Here is a 22,782-nt window from a genome sequence, read left to right on the forward strand (position 1 = left end):
AAGCACAGCCAGAGTCCCCGACCAGTCAGTGATGGAAGGATGTCCAATCAAAAGAAGAGTCTGACGTTCTTTATGTTGTTCAGCCAATCAGTTGGATCCAGAGAGCAACCGAGGAATTACCACAAAAGTCAAAGCCTGTGACACTAGAAACTATCGCCATTGTGGAGATCTAGACTTGTAGGTGCAGTGAAATATGAATGGAACAGTTGAACCCGAATGGAGAAGATGAGCTCCAGTTGCTAATAGAGATTACGTGAGGAGCGCGACCCAATCATTATCCTCTCAACAAGGACGTCCTCTTTTACGCAGAGTGATAGACATGGGATGTAACCAATAGCTCCTTACGTCTCTTCATATATCGCAAGGGCTTTGAAAAGGACATTCAGTAGGCTAGCCTATATGCTATCTATGCATACGCCCCAAAAAATCTTTCATTATTTCATAGCCTACATGTTGTGATTATATACTCTTACTAACAGTATTACACGTCAAAATGACAGTCATACAAAACAAATTTGTCCGTGACACCCCCAGACAAAACATTATTAATAAATAAATACAAATCGCAGCACCCCTACCCCCAAACTACTTCCCATGGCTATACCTATAGTCTCTCTCTGTGTCTGGGGAGTAGGTTTACTATAGTCTCTCTCTCTCTCTGTCTGTGGAGTAGGTTTACTATAGTCTCTCTCTCTCTGTGTCTGGGGAGTAGGTTTACTATAGTCTCTCTCTCTCTCTCTGTCTGTGGAGTAGGTTTACTATAGTCTCTCTCTCTCTCTGTGTCTGGGGAGTAGGTTTACTATAGTCTCTCTCTCTCTCTCTCTCTCTCTCTGTCTGTGGAGTAGGTTTACTATAGTCTCTCTCTCTGTGTCTGGGGAGTAGGTTTACTATAGTCTCTCTCTCTCTCTGTCTGTGGAGTAGGTTTACTATAGTCTCTCTCTCTCTGTGTCTGGGGAGTAGGTTTACTATAGTCTCTCTCTCTCTCTGTCTGTGGAGTAGGTTTACTATAGTCTCTCTCTCTCTCTCTCTCTCTCTCTCTCTCTGTCTGTGGAGTAGGTTTACTATAGTCTCTCTCTCTGTGTCTGGGGAGTAGGTTTACTATAGTCTCTCTCTCTCTCTGTGTCTGGGGAGTAGGTTTACTATAGTCTCTCTCTCTCTCTGTCTGTGGAGTAGGTTTACTATAGTCTCTCTCTCTCTGTGTCTGGGGAGTAGATTTACTATAGTCTCTCTCTCTCTCTCTGTCTGTGGAGTAGGTTTACTATAGTCTCTCTCTCTCTGTGTCTGGGGAGTAGGTTTACTATAGTCTCTCTCTCTGTGTCTGGGTTGTAGGTTTACTACAGTATCTCTCTGTGTCTGGGGAGTAGGTTTACTATAGTCTCTCTCTGTGTCTGGGGAGTAGGTTTACTATAGTCTCTCTCTGTGTCTGGGGAGTAGGTTTACTATAGTCTCTCTCTGTGTCTGTGGAGTAGGTTTACCATAGTCTCTCTCTCTGTGTCTGTGGAGTAGGTTTACTACAGTATCTCTCTGTGTCTGGGGAGTAGGTTTACTATAGTCTCTCTCTGTGTCTGGGGTGTAGGCTTACTATAGTCTCTCTCTCTCTGTGTCTGGGGAGTAGGTTTACTATAGTCTCTCTCTCTCTGTGTCTGGGGAGTAGGTTTACTATAGTCTCTCTCTCTCTGTGTCTGGGGTATAGGTTTACTATAGTCTCTCTCTCTGTGTCTGGGTTGTAGGTTTACTACAGTATCTCTCTGTGTCTGGGGAGTAGGTTTACTATAGTCTCTCTCTGTGTCTGGGGAGTAGGTTTACTATAGTCTCTCTCTGTGTCTGGGGAGTAGGTTTACTATAGTCTCTCTCTGTGTCTGGGGAGTAGGTTTACTATAGTCTCTCTCTGTGTCTGGGGAGTAGGTTTACTATAGTCTCTCTCTCTCTCTCTGTCTGTGGAGTAGGTTTACTATAGTCTCTCTCTCTGTGTCTGGGGAGTAGGTTTACTATAGTCTCTCTCTCTCTGTGTCTGGGGTGTAGGCTTACTGTAGTCTCTCTCTCTCTGTGTCTGGGGAGTAGGTTTACTATAGTCTCTCTCTCTGTGTCTGGGGAGTAGGTTTACTATAGTCTCTCTCTCTGTGTCTGGGGAGTAGGTTTACTATAGTCTCTCTCTCTGTGTCTGGGGTGTAGGCTTACTGTAGTCTCCCTCTCAAGACTGGATAATCCCTCTGTCAGAAAAATACCCTACAAGGATGTTCCACCCAGAATATTCATTTTCTAAATTTTATGGACACTGGGAAAATTATCTAAAAACCGAGAAGATAGCAACCCAGAGAGTTAGCAACTCAAGTTTTAGGTTTGTTTACGTGGCTAGAGTGTCAATGGGCCTATTGCAAATGAAGCTCAGTTGTTCAGTATCTTTCACCTCAATACAGGGCCTCTATGTCTGGCTGGGCCCAATTAATATATAGAATTCTTTGATTTTCTAAACCTGAACTCACATGAGAAAAGTATAACATAATTATTGAAAATCAGTCTCCAGCTTTATTTTTACTGTGGGGATGTCCTCTGTCCTCTACAGCAGAGCTGAATGACCCAACTATGAGGACTCTAATGGGGAGCAACCACCCAATTAGATTTCAACATTGACAGACAGTGCTGCAGGAGGCACAGGAGCGGAGGGGTTGGGGTTCACAGCACAGGAATGCTGGGGGGAATGTGCCTGGGAGAGTTTGTAATTGGAGCAGAAAACAGATGGTCAGCAGCACACACATCATGATAAAAATGAAATATTGGAGAGGATGGCAAAAGGAGACACAAATATGCCTCATTGTTGACCACTCCAATAAATCAATAAATTAACTTTCAGTTATATTAGTGCTGTCTTTCGGCATTAGGTAATGCTGCTCTCATTTAGACTTACCACACACAGTTCTGCCAAAAATGTTACAATTGTGAAAATTGATATACTACACTTTCTAAAAAAAGGAACTGTACAGATGTCGTATCTTAATTTGATCACTCAGTTGTTGCTAAGAATTTCTGTGCCGAAATTCAAATGAGCCTCTTGATTTACCTAAATTCTCTCACTCGCTCAAATGCGAAAGCACCAGACAGACTAAATGTCCCACTACTGTAGGTCCTACTACTGCGACATTCACATGTACAAAAATGTATCTGAAATGCCACAATACCCATCAACAACCATCGTTTTCTATACAGTTGAAGTCAGAAGTTTACATACACTTAGGTTGGAGTCATTAAAACTTGTTTTTCAACCACTCCACAAATTTCTTGTTAACAAACTATAGTTTTGGCAAGTCGGTTAGAATATCTACTTTTGTGCATGACACAAGTCATTTTCCCAACAATTGTTTACTGACAGATCATTTCACTTATAATTCTCTGTATCACAATTCCAGTGGGTCAGAAGTTTACATACACTAAGTTGACTGTGCCTTTAAACAGCTTGGAAAATTCCAGAAAATTATGTCATGGCTTTAGAAGCTTCTGACAGGCTAATAATTTGAGTCAATTGGAGGTGTACCTGTGGATGTATTTCAAGGCCTACCTTCAAACTCAGTGACTCTTCGCTTAACATCATGGGGAAATCATAAGAAATCAGCCAAGACCTCAGAATTCTTATTTTTAGACCTACACAAGTCTGGTTCATCCTTGGGAGCAATTTCCTAAAGCATGAAGGTACCTCGTTCATCTGTACAAACAATAATACGCAAGTATAAACACCATGGTGTCATACCACTCAGAAAGGAGACGCTTTCTGTCTCCTAGAGATGAACGTACCGTGGTGCGAAAAGTGCAAATCAATCCCAGAACAACAGCAAAGGACTTTGTGAAGATGCTGGAGGAAACAGGTACAAAAGTATCTATATCCACAGTATAATGAGTCCTATATCGACATAACCTAAAAGGCCGCTCAGCAAGGAAGAAGCCACTGCTCCAAAACCGCCATAAAAAAGCCAGACTACAGTTTACAACTGCACATGGGGACAAAGATCGCACTTTTTGGAGAAATGTCTTCTGGTCTGATGAAGCAAAAATATAACTGTTTGGCCATAATGACCATCGTTATGTTTGGAGGAAAAAGGGGGGCACTTGCAAGCCGAAGAACACCATCCCAACCGTGAAGCACGGGGGTGGCAGCATCATGTTGTTGGGGTGCTTTGCTGCAGGAGGGACCGGCCACTTCAGCGCATGAGGAAGGAAAATGACGTGTATATATTGAAGCAACATCTCAAGACATCAGTCAGGAAGTTAAAGCTTGGTTGCAAATGGATCTTCCAAATGGACAATGACCCTAAGCATACTTCCAAAGTTGTGGAAAAATGGCTTAAGGACAACAAAGTCAAGGTATTGTTAAGGACAACAAAGTCAAGGTATTGGAGTGGCCAACACAAAGCCCTGACCTCAATCCTACAGAAGATTTGTGGGCAGAACTGAAAAAACGTGTGCGAGCAAGGATCCTACATACCTGACTCAGTTACACCAGCTCTTTCAGGAGGAATGGGCCAAAATGCACCCAACTTATTGTGGGAAGCTTGTGGAAGGCTACCCGAAACGGTTGACCCAAGTTAAACAATTTAAAGGCAATGCTACCAAATACTAATTAAGTGTATGTAAAATTCTGACCCGCTGGGAATGTGACGAAAGAAATAAAAGCTGAAATAAATCATTCTCTCTACTATTATTCTGACATTTCACATTCTTAAAATAGAGAGATGATCCTAACTGAACTAAGACATGGAATTTTTATTATGATTAAATGTCAGGAATTGTGAAATACTGCATTTAAATGTATTTGGCTAAGGTGTATGTAAACCTTCGACTTCAACTGTAGCGTAATAACACAGAAAAGATATTGGTCTCCACTATGACATACAAGTGTATCCGAAATGCTGACGTTGTCACGTTCTGACCTTAGTTCCTTTGTTTTTTCTTTTGTTTTAGTATGGTGAGGTTGTGAGTTGGGTGGGTTGTCTATGTTAGTTTTTCTATGATTTTCTATTTCTGTGTTTGGCCTGATATGGTTCTCAATCAGAGGCAGCTGTCTATCGTTGTCCCTGATTGAGAACCATATTTAGGTAGCCTGTTTTCCATTGTGTTTTGTGGGTTGTTATTTTCAGTCTTTGTGTATCTGCATCAGATAGAACTGTTTCGGTTGTCACTTTGGTTTTTTGATGTGTTCAGTTGTTTATTAAAAAGATTAACACTAGCTGCGCTTTGGTCCTCTCCTTCTTCCACCGACGACAACCCTTACAGACATAGGCTACACCCACACTATATCTTCCTGTAGCCTATCAAAACAAATTTCCATTAGAAATTCTCTTTTTTTTTTTACTCCTGCAACGAAACTGGTCAAATTAAGAACCATTTATGTCATTTAACACTTACATTTAGCGACTTACAGGAGCAATGAGCAATATTTTTCACCTAGTCAGCCAGGGGATTCAAACCAGTAACCGAAAGCCAATGCTCTTGTTAACCGCTAGGCTACTTGCCGATCGCAGACCTATATATCAATAAACAAGGTATGACATTATACAATCCTATATACTACAAAGTAAAATATGTGCATTGCTATGAAGAATAGTACCAACATTACTTTCAGAGTTAATGGGGTACAATGGCAGAGTTTCACCGTTTCCCTGTCTTCTCTCTGTCTCCCTCTGTGGCAGGCAGGTCTATTTAAAGCAGCAGGTCATTTCCGTCCGAGTCTGTTTTTAGAAGCTCGCTTTCTTTAGAGATTTCACAGGAGAGGAAATTAGATATAAATTATGACAAAATCTATCACACTGGAAAATCAGAAGCTCCCCTGTCGCCCATTTATTAGACAAGTCAGTCACAGTGCCACACTGAAAATGAATTTTTATGGAAAGTGGGGAAATGGTGGATGCTCATTAAGAGCAGGCTGTATGTGGAAAATATTTGCTGAGGTGTGACTCCATATCTGTATGTGGATGAGATTTGCTGAGGTGTGACTCCATATCTGTATGTGGACTAGCTTTCCTGAGGTGTGACTCAATATCTGTATGTGGACTAGCTTTCCTGAGGTGTGACTCCATATCTGTATGTGGACTAGCTTTCCTCAGGTGTGACTCCATATCTGTATGTGGACTAGCTTTGCTGAGGTGTGACTCCATATCTGTATGTGGACTAGCTTTGCTGAGGTGTGACTACCTATCTGTATGTGGACTAGCTTTCCTGAGGTGTGACTCCATATCTGTATGTGGACTAGCTTTCCTGAGGTGGGACTCCATATCTGTATGTGGACTAGCTTTGCTGAGGTGTGACTCCATATCTGTATGTGGACTAGCTTTCCTGAGGTGTGACTCCATATCTGTATGTGGACTAGCTTTGCTGAGGTGTGACTCCCTATCTGTATGTGGACTAGCTTTCCTGAGGTGTGACTCCATATCTGTATGTGGACTAGCTTTCCTGAGGTGTGACTCCATATCTGTATGTGGACTAGCTTTCCTGAGGTGGGACTCCATATCTGTATGTGGACTAGCTTTCCTGAGGTGTGACTCCATATCTGTATGTGGACTAGCTTTCCTGAGGTGTGACTCCATATCTGTATGTGGACTAGCTTTCCTGAGGTGGGACTCCATATCTGTATGTGGACAAGCTTTGCTGACGCCTGACTACAATCCATATCTGTACTGCTCAACTCTTCATCATTTAAAGGTTCTCAGAAGAGAAGGCTATCTCGGCCGCAAGCTCTGCGAGTCTGGGACAATGATCCATTCATCACTAATGCATTTCAGAGCACTCTCTCCTGATGCGTGGAGTACTAGCATGAGCAGAAACATCGGCCACTGAATGTTTTATAGTAGGATAGTATACTATACTTTTGAGATACAAAAATTGTAAGGCCACGGTAGACTATTGGCTATCTATAGCTTGAACTTCCTAGATAAATGTGAAGAAAAACTTCCATCATTTGTGCAATGTACATAAAGTAAATATTAACATTTACAATATGAAGAGTATCATCAGCTAATGAACTTTAAAGGGTCAGCCTTAACAATCATTTGGGTGAGTGTTAAATTCACATTTTCTATGCATTTAAAAAGTACGGATGAATTCAAAGTATTAAAACAGACACCTGTGAATAGAAAAAGGATGGAATTTCTTGCAAAATTAAACTGAAATTAAACTTAAAAGGATTTACATATAAAATGTAGATTATTGGTGTGAATGGTTGTTAACCAAGGTTGCCAGGTGCACAGTGTTTCCTCCAACACATTGGTGCTGCCCGCTTCCGGCCCGCTTCCGGGTTGGATGTGCACTGTGTTAAGAAACAGTGCAGCTTGGTTGGGTGGTGTATCGGAGGACGCATGACTTTCAACGATCGTCTCTCCCGAGCCCATACAGGAGTTGTAGCGATGAGACAAGATAGTAGCTACTAACAATTGGACACCATGAAATTGGGGAGAAAAAGGGGTAAAAAAAAATATATATATATATATATATATATATATATATTTATTTTATTTGTGGAAATAAAAATAACTAATATAACAACGTTCTAAAATATCAGTCTTTAAAAAACACTATTTATACTAATTCTCATAAAAGTGAGATTTGCAAACTGCATAACCTACATTTATAAGCTCCCACGTAACAGTACTCAAGGACATGCTCAAACAATATAAACCAACATGCATGCTTTAATCACCACACTTTGACCTAAGTCATCCTGAGAATATCTAAAAGCACAGCTGGAGGGCAGGGTCTTTTCCTGTTCAGAGCCCCTTCATGGTGGAACAGCTTGCCAGTCCATGCCCCGGTTTCTGCCTCAGCTAAAATCAGGAAAATCATGTTGAGCTATGGGTAGTGTATAGGTTAATCTCCCACTTTCTTGTTACCCTATAACCCCAGATAGAACAATGAGACAGATATTTCACCAGATGTATAAATGCCAATTATGGTAGTGAGAGGAATCCCAGTGGCCGCAGAGGGAGAAGATGGAACGATGTTGATTTTGGCCGAGATTCTGTTAAATTTCTCATCGATTAAGCATTTTATCTCAATACAGTTTTCTGTTCCCAAAACTACAATATGTCATGAACATAATGGACTACGTTTTGTAGACTTTACCCTTTGCTTTGTTTAGAAGGAGTGCAAAGGCGAATTTAATTATTACACACCTGCACTTCAGAGTGCAGGGCGTCCCCTAACGGAAATTTGCAAACGCCTGCTAGAACGTGACAAAAGGATCTCGCTAGCTCGTGCTTGCCTCTGCCCACCTCCTTGCTTGTTCTTCCCACTATGACTAATTTGTTTCCATTTAAAATGACAGACTGTGATATATCTTGGTTTAGTTATAAAAAATCTTTGCTATAACTCCCTGTTTTTGAAAGATGGCGGCAGCTTTACACTATTGCGTTGTTTCAGTGTCTTTTCCCCCACCTACTGGTAGGTTAGATTTATTACATTATTCTGGGTACGTAATATCCAGACAATCCACTTACCACATTTACTCTCCTCCCCTCTTCGCAATACTGAGGTCAAGAAGAGGCATAGTTCCTGAGGCCGTCAAACATGTGCCGTGTCCTGGAAAGAAAGTAGGACTTGTGAGATTGAACCCCGGAAACTATGGTATATATGTGACCGGTGGAATGCTCCATGCATTAGCAGTAGGGACTTTAGGTGTTTAACACTTTGTGGGGAGGACAGTAGCAGGGACCGATTTCAAGTCCCAATTCAATACATTTGTGTCAAAAGTGGGATGGATGGCATGTCAGTGATGCCATAGTCCCATTAGATGCCTCCTGGGACAACATTTAGAGAGATCTAAAGTACCTACCGGTATCTATAGTGCCTATTTGTTCTGAATGAAGTCCTTGGGATAAGAACAACACCTAGCAAAACCCAGTGGCGGTATTAGACTTGTGCAGTTGAAGACAATGGATGAAATACTTTAGAAAAGGCCTCCCGAGTGGTGCAGCGGTCTAAGGCACTGCATTTCAGTGCTTGAGGCGTCACTACAGACCCGGGTTTGATCCCAGGCTTTACTTAGCTCATCGCGCTCTAGCGACTCCTTGTGCTGGACAGGCTAACTTCTGTCGTCAGCTGATCGGTGTTTCCTCCACCGGTTAAGCAGATGGGTGTTATTAAGCAGATTTTGGAGGACGCATGACTTAACCTTCACCTTTCCCGAGCCCGCTGGGGAGTTGCAGCGATGAGACAAGTTTGTAATTGGATATCACGAAATTGGGGAGAAAAAGGGGGTAAAACAAATACGATAAAATTAAGATAACCTCAACGGGGCTACCAATGCTGTCACAGACACCATAATGGCACAGAAACAAAGATAAGTCCTCTAATTATGCTTTCTAGAGGACGACGGTAAATATATGTCCTTAAACATAGGGGTTGTTGTTGAGACTACAGTAGCAGACCATTTCAAACAGTCCAGATATACAGTTCAACCGGAATGTATTTCAGAGCCCTTAACTTTTTCCACATTTTTACGTTATAGATTTATTCTAAAAGCGCTGAGTCTTCTTGGGTATAACGCTACAAGCTTGGCACACCTGTATTTGAGTTTCTCCCATTCCTCTCTGCAGATCCAAGTTCTGTCAGGTTGGATGGGGAGCATCGCTGCACAGCTATTTTCAGGTCTCTCCAGAGATGTTCGATTGGGTTTAAGTCCGGCCTCTGGCTGGGCAACTCAAGGATATTTAAAGACTTGTCCCAAAGCCACTCCTGCGTTGTCTTGACAGTGTGCTTAGGGTCATTGTCCTGTTGGAAGATGAGTGTCCTGGAGCAGGTTTTTATCAAGGATCTCTCTGTACTTTACTCCGTTCATCTTTCCCTCGATCCTGACTAGTCTCCCAGTCCCTGACTCTGAAAAACATCCCCACAGCATGATACTGCCACCACCATGCTTCACCGTAGGGATGGTATTGGCCAGGTGCGGGGCAGTGCCTGGTTTTCTTCAGACGTGATGCTTGGCATTCTGGCCAAAGAGTTCAACCTTGGTTTCATCAGTCCAGAGAATCTTGTTTCACGGTCTGAGTCCACCTAAGTCCTTAGGTGCTTTTTGGCAAACTCCAAGCAGGCTGTCGTGTGCCTTTTACTCAGTCTGGCCACTCTACCATAAAGGCCTGATTGTTGGAGTGCTGCAGTGATGGTTGTCCTTCTGGAAGGTTCTCCCATCTCCACAGAGGAACTCCGAAGCTGTCAAGAGTGACCATTGGGTTCTTGGACCTTCAATGCTGCAGACATTTTTTGGTACCCTTCCCCAGATCTGTGCCTCGGCAGAATCCTGTCTCAGAGCTCTACGGACAATTCCTATCTCATGGCTTGGTTTTTGCTCTGACATGCACTGTCAACTGTGGGACCTTATATAGACAGGTATGTGCCTTTCCAAATCATGTTCAATCAAAAGTTACTACAGGTGGACTACAATCAAGTTGTAGAAACATCTCAAGGATGATAAATGGAAACAGGTTGCACCTGAGCTCAATTTCAAGTCTCATAGCGAAGTATCTGAAAAGTTATGTAAATAAGGTATTTCTGTTTTTTTAAATGTTATATACAGTACCAGTCAAAAGTTTGGACACACCTACTCCTTCAAGGGTTTTTCTTTCATTTTACTATTTTCTTCATTGTAGAATAATAGTGAAGACATCAAAAATATGACATAACACATGAAATCATGTAGTAAACGAAAGTGTTAAATAAATCTAACTATATTTTATATTTGAGATTCTTCAAAGTAGCCAACCTTTGCCTTGATGACAAATCTGTACACTTTTGGCATTCTCTCAACCAGCTTTATTAGGTAGTCATCTGGAATGCATTTCAATGAACATGTGTGTCTTGTTAAAAGTACATTTGAGGAATTTCTTTCCTTCTTAATGCGTTTTAGGCAATCAGTTGTGTTGTGACAAGGTAGGGGTGGTATACAGAAGATAACCCTAATTTTTAAAAGACCAAGTCCATATTATGGCAAGAACAGCACAAATAAGCAAAGAGAAATGACAGTCCATGAAGGCCAGTCAATGAAGGCCAATCAATCTGGAAAACCATCAAGCGCCATGATGAAACTGGCTCCCATGAGGACCACCACAGGAAAGGAAGACCCAGAGTTACCTCTGCTGCAGAGGATAAGTTCATTAGAGTTACCAGCCTCAGAAATTGCTTCACAGCCCAAATAAATTCTTCACAAAGCATTCCATGTGAAGCTGGTTGAGAGAATGCCAAGAGTGTGCAAAGCTCTCATCAAGGCAAAGGGTGGCTACTTTGACAAATCTATTTTGAGTTGTTTTAACACTTTTTTGGTTACTACATGATTCCATATGTGTAGAAAATAGTAAAAAATAAAGAAAAACCCTTGAATGAGTAGGTGTCCAAACTTTTGACTGATACTGTACATTTGCAAACATTTCTAAAAACCTGTTTTGCTTTGTCATTATGGGGTATTTTTATTAAATCAATTTTAGAATAAGGCTGTAAGGTAACAAAATGTGGAATAAGTGAAGGGCTTTGAAATACATTCCGAATGCACTGTATACCTGGACAGTTTGCAATGGTCTACTACTATAGTCTCAAAAGCAACCCCTATATGTGACATATATTTACTGTCGTCCTCTAGCTCCATTCACTTCACCAAAGAGGAAGAGGTGAAGACTTCACCACAGAATTTTCAAACCATCTTTGACTTTAATGATGGTTATAAAAAAATATATAATATGATGTAGCTCAGGGGAGAGTGAACAGATTACCAATCAGCTATCTTGCAATAGCATACCAAACATCAGGAACACCGTCCTAATATTGAGTTGCTACACTTTGGGGCAGGCACTTCCAGTAATGTTATGTGAATAATGATTGGTTTTTACATAGATAATTTGTTTTCTTCCATGCTTCAAACCACAACTTGCAACCTCACTTGGGCAGCTCGTGCTGCAAAGCAACAACTAGACGAAAGTCGAGTGTAATCGAAGGTGATGCATCTAGCACACCCGAAAGTCGAGTGTAATCGAAGGTGATGCATCTAGCACACCCGAAAGTCGGACACTTACGGTATATGGTTTTCCAACAGCAAGGCTAGATCAATATGGCAGTTTTGCCATTGTTTAAAAAACATGTTCTTTATCATATTGAAATAAACGTGTCCCAAACCCCATAGCACACACTCACAAACTGATATCATAATTGTGTAGATTGTACAATCAATCAGTGAAAGAGAGCATCACATATCACATGCATTTGTATGTATCCACCGTATAAATGAATCGCAGGGAAAAGTTGGTTCCTGTTTGTCATGTCTTTGGTCATGTTCGCGTGGGTCAAACAAAAACGTCCTTATGATAGGATGAAGTTGGGATAGAGAAACTTGCATTCAAGGGCTTCCAAAAATGTAAAAAGACACACCCTCTCCCCTCAGCCCTCAAATTAAGTGGATACTTCTGATGACGTCTGACAAGTTGACACTTGCAGGGAGAGGGAAGAATTAATTATTTTTTTAAATGGACCATTCTTGTCTGGAAATGTGTCACTTGTCCGTCCCACGGTTGTGTTTTCAGTCATAATGGAACCCATGGTAGTTGTTGTGTGTGCTACAGTCAATTATTATTGCATTTCATATCTTGGGTAGAAGACAACGCATCCGCAGACATCGAATATTAGCTATCCGACCATATAAGGTAAATCGAAAATTACAATGTATAAGTGTGGTGTCAGGGAAAGTTGTGCAAGCTAAAATTTTCAAAGGCAAACCAAAACAAAAACATATATAATTACTTTTACGAGACGTGTTTGAGCCGTTATGTGCATTAGTAGCACCATTGTTTTTACTTACACTTGTATGTTGACTTCTTCATATCAATGTTTATTTTAGGTTTTTGTGGACTTTTCTTAGTGGATGTACAATCATTGCGAATTGAATGGTGGCACAGCGGTCTAAGGCACTGCATCTCAGTGCTAGAGGCATCCCTACAGACCCTGGTTTGTTTCCAGCTGTGCTTGCATAGGGTGGCACACAATTGGCCCAGCATCGTCTGTGTTAGGCTGGTGTAGGCCGCCATTATAAATATGATTTTTTTTCTTAACTGACTTGTGTGAGGATTTATGTCTATGTTCTATAACCCACTACTATATCACGTAAGATTGAATTGTTTGAAAAGCAGTTGTCTGTGTGTGTGTGTGTGTGTGTGTCAAGGACCGAGCAACATGCTGAGACTGCTGCATGTTGCAAAACTGTAGATAACAGCCCAGCAGATGCTTTGTCCTTGTGTTTGTATGTGACAATGTTTAGCAACACGGTGTGACTTGCTGTATCTTACAAAGTTGTGATTAATCAGGTACAGGGAGGGGGAGCTCATCACAAGGTTTGATTGAATTAGAAAACACTGAATAACGGGAACTGAGTAGTTGCAGTAACTAGGGTGTGATACCAGAACAGTGAATCTATACATCGACAGAGGGTGGACTCCAAGAAGCACCAAGAGGTGGGGGACCAGCCTGAGCGCCTGCGATAGGCTGGGCAAGTCTAAACCACGCTCAGCCTCTGTGATAGGCCAACAGACGGGTTGGAACTATGTTTTTTATTTATTTATCCGTTATTTTACCAGGTAAGTTGACTGAGAACACATTCTCATTTGCAGCAACAACCTGGGGAATAGTTACAGGGGAGAGGAGGGGGATGAATGAGCCAATTGTAAACTGGGGTTTATTAGGTGACCATGATGGTTTGAGGGCCAGATTGGGAATTTAGCCAGGACACCGGGGTTAACACCCTCTTACGATAAGTGCCATAGGATCTTTAATGACCTCAGAGAGTCAGGACACCCGATTAACGTCCCATCCGAAAGACGGCACCCTACACAGGGCAGTGTCCCCAATCACTGCCCTGGGATATTGGGATATTTTTTTAGACCCGAGGAAAGAGTGCCTCCTACTGGCCCTCCAACACCACTTCCAGCAGCATCTGGTCTCCCATCCAGGACCAACTCTGCTTAGCTTCAGAAGCAAGCCAGCAGTGGTATGCAGGGTGGTCACAGTATAAGAACAACTGTTTACGTACATCCTGTCAGTTCTCTGTTTGCCCTGCGAGGTGGGACAGAGAGCCTGTATATACGAAAATTGCATTTACCATTTATTGCTTGAATTTAATTAAAGATAATTAACGACAGATTCGACAGATTCGGTCTTTTATTCCTCCTGATACCGGATTCGAAAAACGCAACTCTAACACTTGCCTACTTAAATAAAAATTGGGCGTTTCAGGCCCTGGAGTGAACATAATTGAACACTCAAACTCTACCAAAAACTAGGGCTGTGTGGCTTTACGTGTCCCTTTCTTGGCTAATCATTTGGACCAACGACAAAGATGGCCGTGGGGATTCCCCCAAGGGCATAAGGCAAGGGTATGTGTTTAAAACGCAGTCAAAACTTCATGACATTTGATCACATGATTTTTGTAAAAAAACATGTAGGCGCAAGTCATATACTTAAACCTAATGCAACACACTGAAAGACGGTGACCTATGATGGTGACTGACTTGAGAAAATTGATCGACTCGAACAAGCCCAACGACATTCACGAAATGAAGTCATGGGCGTTGATTGGGCAGGCCGAATGTTTCCTCTATGCCACTGGCTAGCTAGTTAGCTTACTAGGGGAGGCAGCCTTCGTGTATTTGCATTACACTTCAATGGATGACCGGCGCGATGGACGGATGTCTGAGGGATGTTTGAAGCATGTAGACGAGAATCGCCCCGGTCCCCCGAACGCATGGGTAGAAGATGATCAACACCAGTACGAGGAAGCGCAGACGGAGAAAACGGGTCCGAATATCCCTCTATAATCTATTAGCAACAAACTTTTGAGCATTCACTAGCCAGCTTGCTGCTAGGTGACTAGCTAGCTATTATATCAAACATGAGCTAACTCGTTGGCTAATTAGGGGCTTTTTAGGGAGCGTTGTTAGGGAGTGTCTTGTTCGTGGTTAGTTAGCTAACAGTAGCTAAAGATTGGTACGGTTAGTGAACGTTGGCTAGCCGTTAGCTAGCTAACGCGACATGATTCGCGGGACATTGACCTTGTTCACTGGCTAATAACCAGCCAGCTGGTTAACTAGCTAGTCAGTTAACAGTAGTGCCAGCCAGAAATTATTTTAAGAAATGTACCAGCCAACAAGTCCGATGTAATTACGTGAAACTAACGTTAGTCAGCTGAGTGGCACTTTTGCAAACGTTATCCTTTGTGAATGTAGCTATCTCAACACGAACCGGCTTCTCTGGAATGTTCCGCTAAACGTTTGTTAATTAACTATTAACTTAGTTACGGCACACAGCGTATACTTTCCCCCCCGGTCCGCCAGAAATGGTTTATTTCTGTAATTGTAATAGTTATGGTCTTGAGTATTGACATAAATAGTACTCGTTAGCTAGCGAAAATCTATCGTTATTTTTGGGCCTGTTGCTCGTGTCACTAACTCGAGTCTACTCTGGCATTGGCATAGCCAGCAGATTTGACCCACCTGCATACAGAGCTGTACTAGGGTCAGAAAGTATTCCTCTGTATATTAAGACCCCAAGGAGTCGGCACAGGATATGGCTCAGAAAACGTACCTCAATCCAAGGATGAGAAATGCGGTTTACTTAGTTCTACCATTATCCTATAACTATTACACAGAGAAGGTTTTTGCAGTCATTTAATCTTGTTAGCGTAACAGTTGGCATAATGGCACAATTCGGAGTACAAGGCATTTTTCATCCTGAATTAAGGTATGTTTTCTGAGCCATATCTTGTGCCGACTCCTTGGTGTCTAATTATACACAGAAATGTTGTCCGACCCTAGTACAGCTGTAAGCAAGTGGGTCGGATCTGCAGGCTAGCATTGGCAATGACGTGTATCTAGTCATGTGAGAGGGCCTTACTGTCTCTTTCGAATGTATTCACATTTAATATTTAAAATGAACACTATTTCAATATCAGATGTTGCATTGTCTGCAGGAAATATGGCAGGCACATCGGAGTGTATCCATATGACTTCATTGGATAGCCTGTATCGTTATGGACAAAAAAAACAGGCGTGTATTCAGTTGGGTGAAGCTAGTTAAACAAATCTAGGCCTACTCTATGCAAGTACAGTGTGTGTGATTGTAGTTGTTTTCTTGTCATGTCATCAGGTAATGGAAAAATAAATGGAACCCTAGTGGAGCGAGAGGACACCCCTTCTGCCCCTATTCCTGTGTCTGCCCTTCATTACTCGAGCAGCAGGCAACATGAAACTTCTAACTTGAAACCAAAACCTCCTGGGAAGCTCCTCGCCATTCACTCAAAAGGCAGTCGTAATAGCCATTTTAAGAACAGTATGAACTGCAAAAATGACACTCCTTCAGAGTTGAAAACACGTGATAGCAAGAGCAAGTCCATTGCTTTACCAAATGGCGTTGTGCTCCTCAACCCTGGTCTGTATGCTAACGGCTACCCCAGCAAGACTGGACCAGACAGTGGTGGCAGTGGTTCTGAGAGTGGATACATCACTCCCAAGAAACGCTGGGCTCAGAGGAGTGCAATGGCTGAGGAGAGTGTGACTGCTGGGCAGGAGAAGGCTGTTATACAGGCAGTTATGGTCCCTAACAAACATGAGATGGAGCCTCACACTCCAGAGGCTGCCAAAACAGCTGCAGGCTCTCTGTCTCCCACCTCCATCAAAGGTGTCCCACCTGTGGCACAGGCCCCTGTGGATCAGGTTGGTGAACTACAGTGTAGGACCTCTGAGGAAAAGGCTGCAGCATGCTCTGTTAAAAAGCTCGAAGACAGGCTGGGCAAAGCCAAGCTTACCTCCAAAAAAGAGGACTCATGGACCCTCTTTAAACCACCCCCTGTCTTTCCTGTGGACAATAGTAGTGCTAAGACAGTGCCCAAGATTAGTTATGCAAGTAAAGTGAAAGAGAATCTAAACAAAGCAGCAGTCCAAGCTGCAGGTGACTCCTTACCTCCCCAGTCCCAGGTGCCCACCAGACTCTCCCAAGTCCCCATGTCTGCTGTCAAAACCATCACCTCCCCTAGCTTCACCAATGGACCCCTATCTGGAGAGGGGAGTAGCTGCCCTCTCCCTGCGCCCCTTTTTACCTCTACTGTTTGCACTGCCCCAATGCCTGTCTCCCCTGCCAGCAAGTGGGAGAACGAAGCATCCTTGTCCAGCAACGGCACTGATATGTCAGGCACCCCCTCCATGATTACTAGAGAACTGAGAAAGGCCAGTCTCCTTGTTTATCCCCTGGGCACTTCAAATATGCAACCCGCCCTCTCCAGCGCCTGCCAAGTGGACTCACCTGCCACTAAGACAAATTCCAAATCTCTGGTGGACATTTTCCAGAACCAGTGGGGGCTGTCATTCATCAACGAGCCCAGTGGAGGGCCTGGGGTGGGGCCGGTATTAGTGGGGCAGCCAGCCCGGAAAGGCCAGATCGTGGAGATCACCTTTCAGGGAGGTGGCACTGCAGCCTTGCCTCTACAAGTCTCTGCTACCTCCACTCTGAGACCCGACAAACCCCTCTTCCCAAAGGCGTACGAGCAGGACAGACTCACTATCTCCCAAGCCCCTAGCAGTGTTGGTAAATCAGGCCCTCCCTTGGCTCCTGGCCCTGATGCTGGTCTGGGAGGCCAAGCCCCTGGCCCAGACCCTCTGAGGGGTGAGGCTGGGAGTAGAGGTGCCATAATGTCCTCCTCTTTTAAGCACCCTGGTACTGAGCTGCCTCTTGCCTCCCCTGCTCAACCTGTGTCTGTCCTGGCCAAGGAGCCCTGCCACCCCAAGGTTTGCGACCCAGGATCTTGCTGGGGGGCGTTCGATCTAAAAGCTGCTGTTATTTATCACACTAAAGGTAGGTAGCTGTTCCATTCAACGTTCATTCACAAAGTTAAATAATTGACCTGCTATGGCTGGTCCTTAGAACAAAGAGAATAGTGCATGTAATAATTATGAATCTCTCACACTACTAAATATGTTTTATATTTTTACAGAAATTGAATATATTCAGAATTTACAAAAACAAGGTGAGTTAGTAATTCCTGCCGTATAATTGTAGAGAACCCGAAAAGCCTCATCTTTTATATTGGTATAGTATGTCTTGGCTGAGCAAATCTGACGTGTCCTACTTCCCTCCCTCTAGATTCAAATGGAGTTGTGTTCTATGATCAGTCCAAGGATGGGCCTGTTCAGTTAAGTCATGACTGAGCGCTACACCCTCTCCTGGCTGCTGCCTCATGAAACGGTGCCCTGGAGGAACTGCTCCCTCTCCTATCTTAGATTCATGTTGCAGGACTCCTTTGATGTGAGCAGCTTGTGCCGTAGAGGGAACACAGTACAGCAGCACCACAGACAGACCACACGGAGCCTCTTACAGGGATGCTGTCATTCGGGAGATTACAGGATGGTTGAACAATGGGGGAACAAGCCTTTTGACGGGAAACGTGTCCACAAGAGTGACTGCTACATTTCTCCCTCAATTTCCATTTTCAGAGACAGGCTTGTAGAGGACATCATGTGGGATAATCAGTCACCACCTCTGCATTCCCGCCCCATCTTTGGAATCACAGGATACTGGAGAGAGATGGCCCCTCCTCTCTTAGCCTGTCGTGGAAGACAGGAATTCCAAATGTTCACATTTGAACTGTAAGGTATCACAGATGCCTCATTTTGTATTCGGACCGAAAACAAATGGGAAAGACTTGGAACGTTTTAGAATGGTTGCCTTCTAGATGTGAAAACAGTGTGGAAAGATGGGGTTTTCTGCTCGAATTCTAGTTTAGATGAAACCAAATATCATGGGGAGGCTTTTGTAAGCCCATGTAAAACAAATGTTTTAATTTAGGATTATGGAGGGGTTGGTTCCCATGTTAACTGAATTACACTAATTAGAAATCCCAGGTCATTGGCTGGACAGATGGATGGAATTGATTTGTGTTCAAGGTTCAAATCATGAGAACATGCATCCCTCTCTCACCGAGGCCTAGTCTGTTTGTTGTGCCTCAAGGTACGGTCTCAAGTCTTTGGGCTCTGTTAATACTGGACTCTTTTTTGGGGGGGGGGGGTCCTCAGGATGTGGTGGTGGTTACCAACACTGCGCAGAGGCTATACTTTTTCCCCTTATCTTTTCATTTTCTGTTAATCAACCAGTTTATAATGACAGTTTATGCTTTACATGCTACCTCTACTTACCATCTCAATGCTCAAATGAATGCCCCATATTTGCATACCTTTTCTTTTAAGATTTTGTTTTTAAAAGTTCTGGGCAGTCTTTTTTTTCTCATTGCACAGAATAGGCGCTTTGGCAGTGTTCACTTGTTTTTACTGTAGTAATGCGTTAGAATGAGAGATTCATGCAGGGCAGTATTTTAACCAGAAATATGCAAATGTTTATGTTACAAGTCTCCTATTGACATCAATGCAGGATTTAACTGAAACTTAGGACTGTTTCAAGTCTGTTTCACCTCCAGAGGAGAATTGTTAAATTCATATGGAAAGGAATTCTTGGACTCTTTGACCAGGTTAGGCTGTTCCTTTCTGAGACTGTTAGATGTTTCTCTCTCCCGAGTCACCATAAGTGAATTTAATTAGCTTACATTGACTGATCAGCACTTTAAATCTATAGAATTAAAGCATAAAATGTACTAAATTTAAATGTCTATTTATCCCAGCGAACTCTTTGGCTCCTAACAATCACTGCGATTTTCAAATAGGACAGCCTGTTTGTGACCTAATATAGGTGTTGCCAAAAGTTGTTTGGCAATGTTGATCATTAACGTGGCCAAACTAAGCCAGGGGACATCTTTTGAACATTCTGTTTGTCAAGGTTAATGTGAAAATGAATCTTTATTTTGATAATGGCTAATTTATGGCACCTTAATTCCTTTTTTTGTCCCTCTTAATTGCAATTAAAATATTGGAAAACAATCAAATATCTCTGACCGTTGCATTGGGTACTAAAATAATACTACTGTGTATTTAGAAGACATCAGCGACTGGCGTATTAGAACGTACTGAAAAACCCAGTTCAAGGACCGCTGTCTTCTGTTATGACAGACAAATAGCCTGTGTGTGTGTGTGTGTGTGTGTGTGTGCGCGCATGCATGCATGATGTGTATCTTCACAAACATGGTCATGGGTCAACGCAAAATACAGGGTGCTTTTTATAACAAGAACATTGGAATTGCATCTGCTTCGTCAAGTATGTCTCCACCTGCAAGTTGTGCCATGTCTCGACTGTTCATGCTGTCTTGTATTAAGTTATGTTAGTTTGTTCCTCACTTTTCTTTTTCTGCTGTAGTTATGGTAAGAATTTTAACAATCTATTAAAAATTACAGCTCATTTGCTGAAAGTACCTGTATTCTTGTTATTTAAATGACTTACAGCACACTCAATTAAATCTTTAACTGTCCCTTAAATTAAATCAGTCCGAATCATTCATTTCCATATATTAGTGGTTGTTTGACAAATATGAGGTTTGAATGGATCAAGAGACATACACAGCCAGAAATGTATAGAATAATACTAGTGGACCTAAAAGATTCTACACATGCTGCGAGCGTGCGCCTACAGTTGCTAGACAAGGAGGTGGTATGTCGTTTTGAGTCATTGCTCAACACCCCCCTTTACCAATATAATGAGTGTATCAGTGAGCAGAAAGGACAGACATGTCTGAAGAGAGAGATGTGTACCGTATGTTGACTGAATATAGAGATGAGGTACTACCTCTTTAACCTGTCACTTTAACACAAAATGTGATGCTTTATTTCCTTCTGTTTCCTCTTGCTGTCGGTGTCTCCTGGAGACTAACATGCTGGAAATTGTAGAACTTAACAGGAGATGAAAATAAGGGAAATAATTTGTTCCACATTTGTATTAATAAAACCTTGTGGAAATTATTTGTATGCAGTCAGACATTCTTTTGGTAAGGAAGTGAAATATCAGAACAACATCAGAGATGTAACAATGACCAGACAAAAATAGACCGATTTTATTATGCTATACACAGCATTACATATCTGACAATAGAAAAATATATCCACAGCATTCAAAATCCTTTTTTTACTGGTCAATCAACAACAGGAAATAAAAATAATCTATCTAGTAGTCAAACATTAGGCTACATAAAATAGTGAGATGTGAAAGGGTCTCTTTTCCAAGCTTAAAAGGATAGACATTAAACATTGGCCATGCTGTCAAGCCGCGCTCAAAACAACTGGAAGCTCGGAGTTGGGATATCTGACTACAGGGAGTTCAAGACAACTGGGAACTCGGAAAAAAATTAGCTCCGACTGGGAAAATATGTTTTGCATGGTCATCCAACTCCGGAATTGCAAGTCGGGAACTCGAGCCTCTTTCTAGTACATGCTAAACATATTTCATGTAGTCCTCGTATCCTGTTTTAGAGAAATGTAACCATCGAATATAGAGCTTTCATTGTCTGCTTATTTGCCCCGTTTATTTATCCTACGGTTCTGACTTGGTGTACAGGGAGAATATTGTAAGAACAGCCCATGTTCTGAATTCTGTAGCTGTACATTTCAAAACTGCTGAGCAAATAGTCATATTGACGACATCCGTCCTAGCTTACTCATTAACTTCTTGGTGACAGGGGGCAGTATTTTCACGTCCAGATGAAATGCATGCCCAAATTCAACTGCCTGCTACTCATCCCCAGAAGATAAGATATGCATATTATTAGTAGATTTGGATAGAAAACACTCTGAAGTTTCTAAAACTGTTTGAATCATGTCTGTGCGTATAACAGAACTTATTTAGCAGGCGAAACCCCAAGGACAAACCATTCAGATTTTGTTTTGTTTGAGGTCACTCTCTTTTCAATGAGTTTTCATTGGGAATCCAGATTTCTAAGGGACCTTCTTGCAGTTCCTATCGCTTCCACTTGATGTCAACAGTCTTTAGAAATTGGTTGAGGTTATTCCTTTGTGTAATGAAGAAGTACAGCCATCTTGAATGAGGGTCACTTGAAGTGTACTGTTAGATAGAGGCGCGTGACCAGAAAGCATGCTTCAGTTTGTTTTCTTCCTGTATTGAACACAGATCATTCCGTCTGAAATTGTATCGATTATTTACGTTAAAAAAATAGCTAAAGTTGCGTAACAAAAGTAGTTTGAAATGTTTTGACAGCCTCCCGGGTGGCGCAGTGGTTAAGGGCGCTGTACTGCAGCGCCAGCTGTGCCATCAGAGTCCCTGGGTTCGCGCCCAGGCTCTGTCGTAACCGGCCGCGACCGGGAGGTCCGTGGGGCGACGCACAATTGCGTCGCCCGGGATAGGGAGGGCTTGGTCGGTAGGGGTGTCCTTGTCTCATCGCGCACCAGCGACTCCTGTGGCGGGCTGGGCGCAGTGTGCGCTAGCCAAGGTGGCCGGGTGCACGGTGTTTCCTCCGGCGCATTGGTGCGGCTGGCTTCCGGGTTGGATGCGCACTGTGTTAAGAAGCAGTGCGGCTTGGTTGGGTTGTGTATCGGAGGACGCATGACTTACCTGTCTCTCCCGAGCCCGTACGGGAGTTGTAGCGATGAGACAAGATAGTAGCTACTACAACAATTGGATACCACGAAATTGGGGGTAAAAAAAAAGAAAAAAAAGAAATGTTTTGGCAAAGTTTACAGGTAACTTTTGAGATATTTTGTAGTCACGTTGAGCAAGTTGGAACCGTTGTTTTTCTAGATCAAACGCACCAAATAAATGAACATTTTGGATATATATTGACGGAATTAATCGAACAAAATGACCGTTTGTGATGTTTATGGGACATATTGGAGT

At 42.6% G+C, this 22,782-nt stretch overlaps 1 protein-coding gene across 1 annotated transcript; it reads left to right on the top strand.

Moving 5' to 3' along the window:
- The first annotated feature begins 14,492 nt into the window (after positions 1-14,492).
- LOC115141942 (FMR1-interacting protein NUFIP2-like) lies at positions 14,493-20,353 on the top strand. The gene is made up of 4 exons (XM_029681363.2): positions 14,493-14,805; positions 16,153-17,853; positions 17,993-18,025; positions 18,142-20,353. The coding sequence occupies exons 1-4, from the start codon at positions 14,673-14,675 to the stop codon at positions 18,204-18,206; spliced, it is 1,932 nt and encodes a 643-aa protein (XP_029537223.1). The 5' UTR covers positions 14,493-14,672; the 3' UTR covers positions 18,207-20,353.
- Positions 20,354-22,782: the final 2,429 nt, after the last annotated feature.

The sequence above is a fragment of the Oncorhynchus nerka genome, linkage group LG14 (assembly GCF_034236695.1).
Source record: "Oncorhynchus nerka isolate Pitt River linkage group LG14, Oner_Uvic_2.0, whole genome shotgun sequence".
NCBI classification, from domain to species: domain Eukaryota; kingdom Metazoa; phylum Chordata; class Actinopteri; order Salmoniformes; family Salmonidae; genus Oncorhynchus; species Oncorhynchus nerka.

What these genes read in the sequence shown, in the direction of transcription:
- LOC115141942 (XM_029681363.2), top strand. Translation starts at nt 14,673, where the DNA reads ATGGATGACCGGCGCGATGGACGGATGTCTGAGGGATGTTTGAAGCAT. An exon ending in AGCGCAGACGGAGAAAACGG is followed by an intron (nt 14,806 to 16,152) that starts GTCCGAATATCC and finishes TCATGTCATCAG; the next exon opens with GTAATGGAAAAATAAATGGA. An exon ending in TGTTATTTATCACACTAAAG is followed by an intron (nt 17,854 to 17,992) that starts GTAGGTAGCTGT and finishes ATATTTTTACAG; the next exon opens with AAATTGAATATATTCAGAAT.